General features: G+C 37.1%; 1 protein-coding gene and 1 long non-coding RNA gene across 3 annotated transcripts; one reads left to right on the top strand and one right to left on the bottom strand.

Moving 5' to 3' along the window:
- Positions 1-280: 280 nt before the first annotated feature.
- LOC119559709 lies at positions 281-1,229 on the bottom strand. 2 transcript variants are annotated; one of them, XM_037872770.1, is made up of 4 exons: positions 1,018-1,229; positions 765-948; positions 570-710; positions 281-506 (listed from the first exon to the last, which is right to left on the bottom strand). In XM_037872770.1, exons 1-4 carry the CDS (start codon positions 1,202-1,204, stop codon positions 371-373), a joined length of 648 nt encoding a protein of 215 aa, XP_037728698.1. In that variant the 5' UTR covers positions 1,205-1,229; the 3' UTR covers positions 281-370. The 2 variants fall into 2 exon arrangements, with proteins under 2 accessions (XP_037728698.1, XP_037728699.1); XM_037872771.1 differs by having other exon boundaries at positions 570-707.
- A 2,874-nt stretch (positions 1,230-4,103) lies between these two features.
- LOC119559710 lies at positions 4,104-5,972 on the top strand. Its single transcript, XR_005220939.1, has 3 exons — positions 4,104-4,515; positions 4,582-4,896; positions 4,964-5,972. It is a non-coding gene; the product is annotated as an uncharacterized LOC119559710 (long non-coding RNA).
- The last annotated feature ends 9,097 nt before the right edge of the window (positions 5,973-15,069 follow it).

Genomic DNA, 15,069 nt, shown 5'->3' with positions numbered 1-15,069 from the left:
CGCCCTACATAATTTCTTAATGCGGAAAAACCCTACAACTTACACGTTGCTCGAAGTACCGAGCAACGTGCTTGTCGACCTGCGAGCCTGCCGACGAGGTCGCCCCCAGGATTTCAGTAAGGAAGTTCGAAACAACCTGATGGAATACCTGAACGGTAGTGCTGGGTATTCGCAAGTACCTTGGCAAGACGAGTCTGCTGGTGTATAAATAAAATAAAATTAAAATAATTGAAATGTTCAACAAATGTTTTTATTAATCTAAATTAGTAGTATAGGGATTCTTTCTCGTCCCACAGAAGCTGCGTCATCTTCTTCTCCACCCTGGCAGCATCTTCCGGACGCATGGCGTTCAGCTCCCCATTCCAATAGGTCAATATGGGCCTTGAAACAGTGGTGTTGTCCCGCTGATGCTGCAGGAATTCCCCCAGCATGTTACACATGGCCACGGCTGGTGAGCCATCACCATCCAGCTTTCGCTTCTTTGGGGGTGGCTTTTTTCCTCCTCCCTATGAAAGTAAAAGTAAAATCATATAAATGTTACAAAATCAAACACGAGTAGAGCAACTTACGTAGGTATATAATTCCTCGGGTACCTCATCCTGTAGCGCGGCCTCCAGCTCCGCTTCAGCTGCAAATAGCTGATTGTGGTGGAGTCCAGTGTCCAGTCTTCAATGGAGATCTCGTCTGAGATCGCACTACTGGTGGTTCTGCTATAATTGAAATGATTAGTAAAACGTAACCAAATTCATTTGGCCAGAACCTACCTTCTTTGCGAGGATACGTCCGGCAAGAAGTCCATGTACGGAGCGAACTCCCACTCGGCACACTCCTTTCCACTGGGCTTCTCCAGTAGATCTCCTCCAGCACTTCCACTCTTCTGCTTTCTGACCTTGTTGTGATACTTGAGGCTGTCCCGCAGGGACTTCCAAGCCAGCTTGCAACTATTATCTAAGCATAACAAGTATATATTATATACTTATGTTCACAAATATTTAATAACGCAAAATTATAACCTACAATCTTTGTCCATGACCAGCGCAATCTCCTCCCAGGTTCTCTTCATAAACACAGCATCGAAATGCTTTTTGTGGACCAAGTCCCACAACACTGGGCGCTCCTCCACAGCTTGAATTAAGCGCACTTTTTCCTCAGAATTAAACTCTTGAAGACGTTTTTGGCGTGGTTTTTGAGTTTTTTTTTCCATTTTTGAATTTTGGTTTCCACCCGCTTCTGCACTAACACAGCCAAAGATTAAATTTCTTATTCTTTGGGCCGCGGCTAACGGCGTTCATCGAAAGTTCACTCGCAAAATCTGGTATTTTTTCTGGTATTTCCTTAGCTCATCTGAGTACCGCGCTGAAAAACAGACCCGACGAAAAGCTTTAGCCGAGTATTTGCCTCTCGCTCACTCCTATGGTTAGCTCGCGGTTTTCGTCGATGTGAGTACTAGGCTTAACAAACCAAATTAATGTCCGTAATTCCTTACAAAAAATCCGAACATCCCATATAATTAATAACAGGGAATAAAACCGGAACCGGAACCGATAACCGAAATAAACCGATTCCTAATAGAGAACCGGAACCGGTACCGGTACCAAAACCAACATTAAATTTCGAACTGATTACCGTATTGCTGGTACCGGTACGGTTTTGGTACTTTACTAGATTCATAAAAATTCCATAATAAAAATACTTAAATCTGCATATGAGGTCCCACTTTTTGCCGTGGCGCTTTTTCCCTGTCTCTTTTTAGCATATGTGCTTCTTATAGCCTAGTACTCAGATCGGCTAAGAGTTTCACTAGTCGAAAAATCTTATTCCTTTTAGTGTGACCGAAGTTTTCAAAGTTCACCCGCAATGCATGTGGCATGGTCTTACTGTCAAGCAGCTGGGTTTGTTGAAAAACGGAAAACAAATCAATTGGAGCAATTTAAAAAAGAAGAGACTGCTGGTGCACAAAGAAATTAAAATAAAAATAAATGAAATTTTCAACGAATGTTTTTATTTATGTAAATTAGAAGCTTAAGGCTTCCTTCTCGTCCCACGGATGCTTCGCCATCTTTCCCGCGCCATCTGTAGTCCAGCTCCGAGCTGGTCAATAATGGCTGGTAATGGCTCATCCAGCTGTCCCTTTGCGGGCGACCTTATTTCCTCCTCCCTATAGAAGCCGGCGCATCCTCTATCTCCGCTCCATCACCAGCTGCCAAGTAGCTGGTGAAGGAGGAGTCCTCAATGGAGAGCTCGTCGGAGATCGATCGATGTTCCATGTTCCTTCCCACTGCACAGTGGTCGCTTTCATAGGCCATAAATCAAAAAATTGATTTTGAGCTATTCCAACGAAACCCACTTTTTCGAACAGCTGATTGTCCAAACTTAACGACACAATACCGTTTGTTTGGCAATTCTAACAGGACTCTCTAAAAATAGAACGAAAAGAGCGAGAACGTGTTTACGTATTTGCAATTTGCCAGCAGTCAAGTGCAACAGCCCAAACTTAAAAAAGGCAAATTAATTATAAAACACCCGTAAAATCAATAGAACTCAAATGAATATTGTTCATAGTGGTATATACTTTATTTGTGCAGATATATATATAAATATTTTGTGCTGTGTCTTGTCTATATCTATTTTTAAAGAAGTGCGTCTTTTTTAGTTTGTATTTGTTGTCCATTACAAAGTTTAGGTAAAGTTTTAAGTGTTTTCCCCCCGTTGCCCCCAAATAAAGTACACATTATATTATTTATTAATATTTTTAAATTATAAACATTTTTAGTTCAGCTGCGACAACCTGCGTCTGCACATTTGCCATTGCAAAATTCAACATAACCTCTTTTATTTTTCAGCAGCTCTATCTAGGAGGGACGCAATTTTTTGTTCTGTGTCTGTTATGTTGTTGTAGCCGTTGTAGTTTGTTGTTGTTTTTGCGTTATTTGTTATGTGTTTTATGTTTTTAGATTATTTTTTTGTTTAATTAATTAATTATTTTCTCAGGTACCCAAGTTCAAAGCCAGTATATTCGAAATTATGTTTTTAACATTTGGATTGAGGAATCTGGCACACTTGCGGAAAGATTTAAAAATGTACTGGATGCTCTAATTAAGGACATAAGAACTAAGGGATATGAGCCGAGTGTGGACGAATTCCAAACACAAATAAGCTATATTTGTAAAAAGCTGGCATTGCTTGGCAGATTGCTAATCGGAATAAAGAGAGATTTCTTTAAAAAAATTCTGATTGGCTGGAGCAAGGAAATTATAATTATAAAATACTCCTTGCCACCAAAAGCAACTAATATTAGTATTTCATTACTTAATGAAACAATTTAAAAAGAATATGATTTTGATTTGTTGTTTGTTTTCCACATTAAAAATATTTGTATATATCTTAAGCTTTTTGTCTGTTATCTGAGAGGGTGTGCGTGGGGCTGGAAATTGGTAATCACACCCATACATGTAGGTATTATAGATCTAGGTTGTTAAATAACTTACAGTAAAAATATCAGCCTGAATTTATGAATTTACTGAATTTATGACTGCTTTCTCCAGTAAGCGCAATTACTGAGGAAATCGTTCCCAAGGAAGCTATAGGATATAGTAGTACGATCTGGTCAATTTTTTTACTATATATTTATAATATTTTTATAGATTTTTGGTGAAAGTTTCATAGCGATAGCACATCTAGAAGAATTTATGGCCGCGGCTCCATACAAGCCCGACCACTGTGCACTGGGATTCTCTAGTGGATCTCCTCCAGCGTTTCAACTATTCAGCGGATTTGCCCCGTTGTGGTATTGCTTCCTGTCGGTCAAGTCCCACAACAATGGGCAACAGCTTGGATTAGGCGTCCTTTTTCATCTGCACTGACCTTCCTTAGCCGTTTTGGTTGTTTTTCTTCCATTTTTAATTTTTAAATTCCCCACCGCTTCTGCACGAACACCGCCAAAGATTAAATTTCTTATTCTTTGGGCCGCGGCTAACGGCGTTCATCGAAAATTCACTCGCGAAATCTGGTATTTTTCTGGTATTTCCTTAGCTCATCTGAGTACCGCGCTGAAAAACAGACCCGACGAAAAGCTTTAGCCGCCTGTTTGCCTCTCGCTCACTCCTATGGCTAGCTCGCGGTTTTCGTCGATGTGAGTACTAGGCTTATGAAAGAAAATGTCTGAGCAGGTTGTAAATCCGGAATTTTTGGAGCATTTCTACGCGGTTTTTTATTATATATGGAGACCAACTGTCCGTGTGTCCATTACAAGGGAGGAAATACAAAATGCATGTGCTTTGCTGAGCACAGTTGATGGAAGACCATTTTCTTTGATGAACGACATCGGATTTAGGCGGATTCTGAATCCGTTAATTGAAGGATTAGGATGTGAAAACTTTATTAATCCTCAAAACGTCCGTGATGATGTTGTAGCCAAATCAGAGAAGCTCGTCGAAAAAATAAAAGAAGAAACTAAAAGAAAAATTATCGCACTTAAAATCGACGGCTTGACTCATCTGAATCGATAGTTTATTGGTGTGTATGCCTAAAAAATAAATCTTATAAAAATATAATGCTTTAACAAATTATTTTGCAATTTAGGAGTAAACATTTAATTTATTTCTGATGGACATCTGGTCCTGCGCACATTGGCAACTGAAGAAATGTTTGCCTGCCTTACTGCTGCAAATTTAAAAGATACCATCCTTTTTGTTTTAAATCGATTCGAGATCAGTTCCCAGCAAATTTTTTCTTGCACCACTGATAATGGACGGAATATGGGCAAGTTTGTGGAACTTCTAAGTAACGAAAACATTCCGGAGGACTTATCCAATGACTCTTCATACGAGAATGAAACCGATGTCGACAACGACTTGTCTTTTATGAATAACGTTGTTATTGAAATTAAGTGCATAAGTATGAAACTACAAAATATTTATAAACGGCTTATATACTTGACATTTTATTATTTACTTAATTTTAGGTGTTCGTTGTGCAGCACATACTCTTCAGTTGGCGGTCAATGCAGTACTTAAAGACAAAAATTGTTCGAAAACAATTGGTTTTGCCAGGAACTTGGTCAAAAAATTGCGAGCACCAACCCGTCTTACATTATGAAGGAGAAAAATTTAAGAAAACCGCCTATTGATTGTCCTACGCGTTGGAGCTCGTCCTACAAAATGTTAGCGTATTTGGTAGAAAATGCAGTATACCATTTTTGCTCAACCTATGGAGTGGCTAACTCCGATTTATATCTGGATCAAGAAGTTTGGGATTCAATTCGCAAAATTGTAAGCCTATTAGAGCCAGCTGAGGTTGCCACAGCGAAACGTCAAAGCCAAAATTTGGTTTTCGGAGACTTTTACCACATTTGGATTAGTTGTAAGCTACTTGTGCAGAAAAATAACTCAAAGTTGGCCAAATTTTTGTTAAGGGAATTGGAAGAACGTGAAATTTTATTATTTGAAAACGATGCATTTCTGTGTGGAATATTCTTAGATCCCAGAGTCAATATTACCTTAAGCAAAAATCAAAAACAGACTTGTATTAATCTATTATACAATATTTACTTCCAAATTCTATCGATATCAAATAATTCAACATCAATTCTTGAGAAAAGCTTAGAAACAAGTCTTTCAGAATGCTCCGACAAAGTTGATAAATACCTAAAATTGGAAGAAGCAAGATCTGTAGACTCACCTTCATGTATGTCTACATGCAGCCTTTTAGAATCAATACAAATTTTTCTAAAACAAAGGTGCCTTTCCAAGTCAACAGACATTATGGTGGCCTGAATCTTCCGAAAAGTTCCCAGAGTTGTTTACAATTTCTTAAGTGGCCCTATGTGTTCCTGCTACGCAATTGAGCGTAGAGAGGTTATTTTCCAGCGTTAATATAGTTTATTTATTTTATCGAATGCAATATCATTTTTCGTCACAACTGTTGATATCAGAAATTTTTGTTAAAGGCGCGTTCGCCACTACTTTCTACCTCGTTAAGAGGTGTTTTTGTTTGATATCAGAAGTTTTTTTTGCTCAAGAGTTTAAGTACCCCAATACCATGACTAGGAGTATTGCGCATATGGCTTGGCTATTGAAAAACCAAACACACAGATTCGACACCTAATCTTAGCTTGACGCCACCTTAAATTAGGATTAACAAGTTTTGTCGCTTCAATTACCTATTTTAATAGCACATGTTTGGGATCTCAAGGGCTGTATAGTTTCAGATTCCAAGAGAAATCTGTCGTTTCTTACATATCCCGCCGAACTAACGGGTTTTTCCAAGGTGGTAGAACAAATAGATCAAGTTTCCTGTTTCGATAAGCTTCTTGCAAGTAAAGGACCCTAAAACCATAACAGATTTTCCTTTTGATAAAATTTAATAAGAATTTTTTCATCAAATTGGTTTTTTTCTTGTTAACTCGAATAAGTATGAAATACTACGTATACGGAGCTGAAACGAGTTGCACTTTTTTTCGCTTAATATCTTCCAAACGGTTATTTTTAGGGCAAAATGTGTTACAAACCAAAAGTTGAGGAATCTCAAGGGCTAAATGATTTGAAATTTAAAAAGAAATCGTTCGACTCAATTTTGAGAAAATGGTCAAAAAGTGGTTTTAAGAAATAACTTTTTATCATAACTCTAAATCTATTATATTCAGACAACTTTACTGTATGAAAAGTATTTAACAAATTAAATTATCTTTTCAGAGATATATAGCACGTTTCTGTAGCATTAGATGTTTAGATACTATAATCATTTTAAATCTGGCTTTTTTTTTTGATTTCCCGCTAAACTAGCGGGTTTTTCAAAAAGTCGTAGAACAAACGTTTTCTATTTCCAGCTGCTTTATACACCTATAGGGTTTCCAAAAACCCAAAACTAAGATGGGATGCATACAAACCCACAAACAAAGGGACAAACATTTTCATTTCGGGAAGAAGAAGAAAATCTTGTTTTTTGAATTACTTTTGAACGGAACAGCGTATTTCAACAAATGAGGTGTCATTCGACGCGTATTCTCAGTAAGAATAAAACTAGCAAAACAGCCGGGGGCTTTTGTCCCCACCGCATCCAGCAGCTCAAATTTTCTACATTTTTAGTTTTACACTTTCACCTCTTTTTCTCCCAAACACATCTAAATTTCAAAAGTTGGTATGCAATCTTCTTAGTTTTTGCGATACCTTTCGATTGGTGTATCACTTGTTGCGATCGGACCATAATTGCAGATTTTCAATTCTGCGGCTATATACAGTAGTTGTCTTCGCACGCTCTCTTGCGCGCTTCGCCACTACGTGTACTGCCGTCCACAGTGATCATTATAAGTATAATCATCTCTATGATTTTGGATCCATTGAACTATTATTAATGTGCCTTCAAATAAAGTTTTTATTTTCTCAATAAAACATAAATCATTTCAATGTATTCATTGCCATAATGAATTGAAATTCGTTTAACTGTACCGGTACGTACCGGTACCAGAATCGGAACCAAAACATCAATACCAAATTTGAATCGTTTACCAAATGAGTCGATTCGGTATGGGACCGGAAACGAAATAAGATTCGGTTTGATTCCCTGATTAATAATTTTTGAATCGGCCTATCGGAGAGTGTAACCGTATTTTTGTCGATTGGTTCCTTAATTCCAATTAGTTTATAGCCAATTTTCGCTTCCTTACTTATGAATTAAAATTCTAAATTAGTTTCCGTCATGGCTTTAGCCGAATATATGGCCATAGTTGGCTGTTCGAACAGGGCTCCTCCCAAATACCTCAAGCTCCAGTAACTTCGCTCCGAAATTCCACGTCTTGTGGCTGTGGGCTCCCTCCTATCGACACATCGGTTTTCTCGGGCGATTATCTTCGCTGGCCGACTTTCCGGGACCTTTTCATGGCGATGCATAGACAGTCAGAGTCTAACGCCCGTTGAAAATTATTCTACTTAAATTCAAAAACAAGATCCCCTCAGCCTGGAAATATCTAACTAAGCGTTTCGAAAATAAGTGATTGCAGGTGAACAGTCACCTGAAAACTCACTTCAATGTGAAATCCGAAGCACAGGAGACTTAAAGACACTTTAAAGCTTTATTCAAGGTTGCTTAACTTAATTAAAGTTTTCCGGCGTTTTTATTGAGAATTGAGAACATGTTCTGTCTTATATGTGCTCAATAAAACTACCAAAACTCACGCTCTCATTATGGAAGCAATCCATCCAATATAAAACCGAAACTCCTACGTGGCTCGAGCTGGATTCCTTTTTGTCGATAGCATCCGATCCGACAATTCCCTCCACGTCCAGACCAATGACACATATTGAATGGCAGAAGTTCCGAAAATAAATTCGTTCACGACTAGAATCCTACCAGTACTAAAAGCCTGCGATCTGTGTTCAAAAAAGAACCACCCCGTTGGTATATGTCCACGCTTCCTTCACATGACGGTAATTAATCCATCAGTCTGTATAAAAGGCAGCTAGTTGCGCTCCAATTGCTTTGCAGGCAACCATAAATTCCGAGATTGCACAAGTGCTCACAACTGTTTAACTTGCCAAGATAGGCATCACACGTTGTTTTATCGAAACAGCGATTCTACTATTACTCCAATTCCATCTAACCCTCCAAGGCCAGTATTCGCCTCGATTCCACACACAACTTCGTCCTATTTAGCACAAGTTTCCAGAGTCTGCCAAAAAAATCTTTCCTGCACGGAAGTGCCACCTCTTTCTGCGGCTTAGCACCCAGAAACGGCTCCAGGAAGTTCATATCCACAAGTACTGCTCCAATTGCAAAGTAATTTGAGTTTATAATAACATTATGCTAGTTATGTTATGTTTGTGTATTGTACAATACAATTACAATGTAATTTTTTTAATTAAGTTTAATATTTAAGACAATATAAAATTAACATTTTTAAAAAACTCGTTTTGTGTTTTTACAAAAAAAATTAAAAACTATTTTGTTTGGCTATGAAGTTATTAATGACTTCCTTTAAAATGTCATACTTGAATTTACCAATGACGCAAGTGACACGAAGTGGAAATATTCTCTACTTTTATAGATGACATCCTATCGGACATATTATAAATTTCACAAGTGATTTTACGTGTTATGTGTCACGAGGTGACATCCCATACGACAAGAACGTATACATAAGGCATGCGTGAAATCTGGTCTAGTTTCGACAAAAATTTCATATTAGCTGTCACAAGTGAAAAAGCGGATATCCGCTGACAACTGATTTTTGGAACTGAAGAGTTGTGGTGTATTCGAACACACATATAGATATGTAAAGACAATTGAAAATTAGTTAACTATTTAATGACTAGCTCCACGTTAAGCGTAATTTTTTAATAATATAATTTTTGTTTAACAAATTTGTTTTACAAGGTTTTTTGCCGGCCTGTTCCAATCTAGAGTTTCAAGTGTGTGAGTTTAATTTACAGGAAAATCCTATACTTACTTAAACTTATATGGAATTGGTTGTATTTTATAGTACGCGCAAAGCTACGTTCATTGGATAAAAACCAATATACGTTAACTTGTTCCCAGCGATTATCAAGTAAATATTCAAGTAAAATGTACTAGGATGCCACATAAATCGCCCGCTAAATGCTAGTCCGCGGAAATACATTCTGCGAATACATTTTCTGGGTGCCACAAAGTCCTCCACGCATGCAAATAATGGGGCATTTGGATCCTAATGAATCCAAATATTTAGGTCGCTTGGGGTTTGGTTTCTTTTTACCCCATTTATGAGTGATTCTTTGTGAAACGTATCGAGATTTTCATTATTGTCTCAAAACGGTTTCATATTTTTATGACGATATTATACCATTTATATAGGATTTTAAAAATATTAAGAAAATTTATCCATTTGACAGAAGCAAAGATATGGCGATGCCCTTTTTTTGTTAAGATTGTGTATAACTTTAAATTACATGGAGTAAAAAATAAAAAAAAATTCTCCTTAATTATTATTTTTGCCAACCTTTCAGATAAAAATAAATTCCATAACAGTTTCCAAGCAAATTATAGTCCAAAAATAAAAAAAAATTCAATCGCGGTTTTCTGCAAATCGGCATTTTTAATTTTTATAAATAATTAGTATAATGTTCTAAACATAATCCTTGTTGAACCCTACAAATTTTGACGTGGGACCATTATGGGTTTCCCCAGAATTAATTAAAACAGTTTATATTAAATCAAAATCAAAGCAGTCTTTTCTTGTTATTACTATTAAATTATGTTGTAACGAACTGTTTTCGACCGTTTTACGCGCTACTTAAACGACGCGACTAGCCCAGAGATATTGTACGTTCGTCCCACCAAATTTATGTTGCAAAATGCAAGATATCCGATTGGGACAAATCGGAAAACTTTATTGTTTGTCTTGGGCTGGAATTTTGACCTCGTCAGCTAGATGCGGTGGCTTACATCGCTTCTTTAAATGGGAGCCCACTTTCTCATTTTATATCATTTTAATATTCTTGTCAATGATGCTATAAAAAATTAATTCTATCAGCTCTTATAGTTTCCGAGATCTCAGCGTTCATACGGACAGACGGACAGACGGTCAGACGGACAGACGGACATGGCTAGATCGACTCGGCTGGTGATCCTGATCAAGAATATATTTACTTTATAGGGTCGGAAACGCTTTCTTCTGCCCGTTACATACTTTTCGACGAATCTAGTTTACCCTTTTACTCTACGAGTAACGGGTATAAGAACTAAGGAAAAGGTTTTGGGGATAAGTCGCAATGTTAAAATAGGATAATATACCTTGTAGTAGACTAGAACTGCTATTTTTTTGGTGTGAGAGAAGTTTTGTCTTAAATAGTGTTGCGCTCCTAGTTTCTTTTATGTAGTTGGGAAGCTCGTTCCACGTTCTAATCGCATTTATAAAAAATTGTCTATTTGAAAGCAGAAACCTGTGTCGGATGCAGACCATATTCTTTGTTCTTGTAGATCTGGAGAATTGTAATTTTTGAAATAAGTACGATGTGAAAAAAGATTATTGTTCTACTTTTCATATAATCTGCCAGGCTTATATCAAATATCTTGTAAGCAAATTGAGTTACATGGTCAGATCTATGCAAATTAAATATAAAACGGGCAATACTATTGTATGCTATTTTCAGCTTATGTTGACTTGATACATCACAATTTGCATAGATCTCTAGACCATAAAAGAGTGTGGGTATTATACAAGACTTCGCAATTAGAGGACGCACACTAACAGGTAAGGAACATGTAACTAGTGACAAAAATCTTATTAGTCCGTATGTTCTGCCTACACCTTTGTTTGCGTGGTCATTCCAGTTCAAGGTTCTATTAAATGTGATACCCAAATTATTGGCGGTTTCCACGTACTCAATTGGTCTTATGTTAATCATCAGGGGTAATAGTTCAATATTGCATAATTTATTCTTAAAAATGATTAAGCACTTTGATTTCAATGGATTGATGGCAAGACCGTTGTTTTTTGCCCATTCATTTACTCTTCCAAGCTCCATTCTACAAATATCTAAACACTCACTAATTCTGTTTAAGGGACGACTATCATACATCTGAACATCATCAGCATATAAATGGACATTACATGTCGACAGCACAGACGGAAGATCATTTATAATAATAGTGGTCCAAGAACCGAACCCTGGGGTATACCACGCTTCAGATAGGCAAACGAAGAACAAATATTTGACGATACAACATATTGGCGACGATTTTTAAGATACGAACACAAAAGTTTGACGGCAGTATTGGAGAAGAAATACAAATTTCGTGAGTTTTGAGCAAAGGATATCATGATTTACTGTGTCGAACGCCTTGCTGTAGTCCAGCAATAGTAAGAAGGTGACATACGAGTTGTCCGTCTGTTGACAAATATCTTCAGTTATTTTTAAGATGGCTGAAGTGCAACTACGATTTTTTCTAAATCCAGATTGATGGTCATTTAAGAGGCTATTGACAGATATAAAATTATTTATTTGTGATGCGACAATATTTTCAAACACCTTCGAGAGGTACGGAAGAATAGATATCGGCTGGTATTCTTTGTTTGATTTATGCATTGGGATAATTTTGGCGGTTTTCCAGCTATTTAACAGGTAGAAGGAACCGTTTCCGACCCTATAAAGTACCACAGTGGGCAAAAACTAAGGTGATTTTCAATTAAAGCTTCGCGGGCCTAACATTTCGGGGTACTCTTTGTTTCTTGAGTTGGCAGGACTGTTAATGACAACTGGCCCTAATTTTATATAAATGTCATTATAAGAAATACATTAACGCTTGTGTTTACCAAACGACCACGAGAGCATTATAGATTTGTCGACCGAAAGTGCTCCATTTCTTGCAAAAATGTCATCGCGTTGATGAAACAATGCTTTCTAAGTATCAAGACAAGCTCAAATGCATGTTTGTTTCAATTAACCGACACGTCAAAGTCGTTTAAAAATAAAGGTCATAATGACAGTTTTTTTTTTCAATTTTCGGGTGTGGTGCACTATAAATTTCTTCCACCCGGCCAGACTGTTAATAGGAAATAATATGCGTCATTTGCGTGAAGAAATTCGTCTAAAAATACAAGAATTATGGGCCAACGGCTCTTGGTTTCGGTTTAAAATTTTACCCTTTATTAAAAAGTTATAAGCAAATAAAGAAATCGACGCTAGGTGGCGGGCAATCTCAGAAACAGCAACATGCTAGTTCTCTGACAGTTAAGATAGTATATACTAAACATGGCAATGGCAATTCACAAATTATTAATTTTTTTTTAAATTATTATTTGTTGAACGTTGATGCACTAAGAGCAGTACAAACAAGTGGCCCAAACGACACCAAGCACGTGCTTGTTACGCGCGGGCCCATTTCTATTTCGGGCAAATACGGTTCGCGAGGAAGGTACATAGAACAAACAAGGACAGGACAAAACATAGATCAACAAGACTAAAGCAAATGAGCTAAGATTTTAGTTTTTAATACAGGGATAGAGGTTGAGGAACAAATTAAATGATATAGGTTGTTATAATTATTACAAAGAACGCGAAAAGGCTCATGCTGACTAAAATTAGATGAACATCGTGGTAAGTTTATAGGATAGTAGTTTCGCATTAGTCTAACAGGAACATTGAAAGTAAGGCGGCTTACCAAATCTACAGAATCAATATCGCCTCTGATAAGATTATTCATAAAAATAGTACAAAGCATAGTTCTACGGCTTACTAGACTAGGCAAATTAATTAAAAGCAATCTACTCGAGTAAGAAGGCAACCTGACGTTTTGATCCCAGTTCAAACCACGTAAGGCAAAAAGAAGAAATTGTTTCTGTACCGACTCTATACGGTCAATGTGCACTTGATACTGAGGACTCCAAACGGAAGAACAGTATTCCAAATTAGGACGGACAAGGGAGGTAAATAATAATTTGGTAGTGTGTAGATCATCAAATTCTTTAGACCAACGCTTTATAAACCCAAGAACACTCATAGCTTTATTTACAGTAGAGGTTATGTGGGAGTCAAATTTAAGTTTAGGATCTAGGAGAACACCTAAATCGTTTACTGAGTATATTCGGTCCAGGGACATGTTCTGAAGAGAGTAACTTATGAACGTTGGCGTACCCCTATAAAAAGTCATAACGTTGCATTTAAGATAGTTAAAATTCAAAAGGTTGTACTGACACCATTCCTGGAATCTATTAATGTCTGACTGCAAGCAGAAACCAGACTCAATATTATTATATGAAAAACAAAGCTTAACATCATCAGCATACATTAGTACACGAGAGTGAGTTACTATAGAGGGAAGATCATTTATAAACAGAGTAAACAGCAAAGGGCCTAAATGACTGCCCTGAGGCACTCCAGATGTCACGTTGATCATCTTGGAAACAGCGTTTTTGAATAAAACCCTCTGAGATAATTCACAGAAAAAAGAGTTTAGGACACTATAAAATAGTTCCGTAGCACTTTCAATATCCAAGCAATTATATAAATTTGTCCAGTTATATTGTGAAATCAAGTTATTGAGTTTACTAAAGTCACATTTACGAAAGCATCTACTTTTAGTTGGTGAAAGAGAAGGAGAGAGGGTATCAACGCAGGGAAGACAAATTGCAAGTTCTAATGTGGGATGATACCGGTCTTCTGGCATAACTAGTAGGTCAATTCTAGATACCGTGACTTCAGACGGATCTTAAGCAAATTCAAGATCTAATTGTCTGTTTAGTGAATTACGTATAAAGCTAACTTGCTGTAATGATAATTCTACAGACCGTCAACGAATTCATGGTCAGATAAGGGGTTAGAGACAAGTGAGTCAGTGGAAAGGGACCAAGAAATGTCAGGGAGATTGAAATCACCCAAAACAATCAAAAGATCCCTTTTGGAAAGATGAGATAAAACATTTTTTATTGCAGACAAATGTTGCTCATAAATTGTTAAGTCGGATCCAGGTGGAATATAAGAACAAGTTACATAAATAGAAAAAGATTTCAAAGAAACTTTAACACCAACGAATTCTATTTCATTGGGATTAAGAAAGTATATCCTTTCCGATGTTAAAGTAGAGGTAACGGCAACCAGCACCCCACCCCCCCTACGAGGAGAGCGATCAGTTCTATACGCATTGAAATTTTTGGACAGAAAGTCTCAGTAAAGGCCAGAATGTCTTCCGAAAAGGCAGAGGAGTCAGCATAAAGCTTAGGTAGCTTTATATTAAGTCCCCTAACATTTTGATAGGCCAAAAATAAACTGCTCAGTTTTTTGGCGCTGGTACTGTCGTGGAAGGCCTATTATTAGTTCTCCGTCTGTTTGGAACAAATTCTTTAATGACCAATTCATCATTAAGCCAAAAACTTTTAGAATTTAGTACATTAAATACTTCCGGAGGAGCAGATATTTTAAATGAAGATATCCTACGAACATATGGAAAATTAAACTCCTCCACTGTGGTGGTTTCAGATGGGAATTCATGTTGTATAAATTCCAAAACATCTGCAGATGTGGTTTCAGGTGTTAAACGAGACACAAATAATTGCTTCCTATATGGAACAACCGAGAGGCTCTTTCTTCCACCACCAGC

The sequence above is a fragment of the Drosophila subpulchrella genome, unplaced genomic scaffold (assembly GCF_014743375.2).
Source record: "Drosophila subpulchrella strain 33 F10 #4 breed RU33 unplaced genomic scaffold, RU_Dsub_v1.1 Primary Assembly Seq34, whole genome shotgun sequence".
NCBI classification, from domain to species: Eukaryota; Metazoa; Arthropoda; class Insecta; order Diptera; family Drosophilidae; genus Drosophila; species Drosophila subpulchrella.
The sequence above is the reverse complement of the archived record's forward strand: the minus strand, read 5'-3'. Positions and strand labels throughout refer to the sequence as shown.

Coding starts and splice junctions, on each gene's coding strand:
- LOC119559709 (XM_037872770.1), bottom strand. CDS start 1,204: ATGGAAAAAAAAACTCAAAAACCACGCCAAAAACGTCTTCAAGAGTTT. Junction 711..764: donor GACGTATCCTCGCAAAGAAG/GTAGGTTCTGGC, acceptor TTTCAATTATAG/CAGAACCACCAGTAGTGCGA. Junction 507..569: donor CCGAGGAATTATATACCTAC/GTAAGTTGCTCT, acceptor TTACTTTCATAG/GGAGGAGGAAAAAAGCCACC.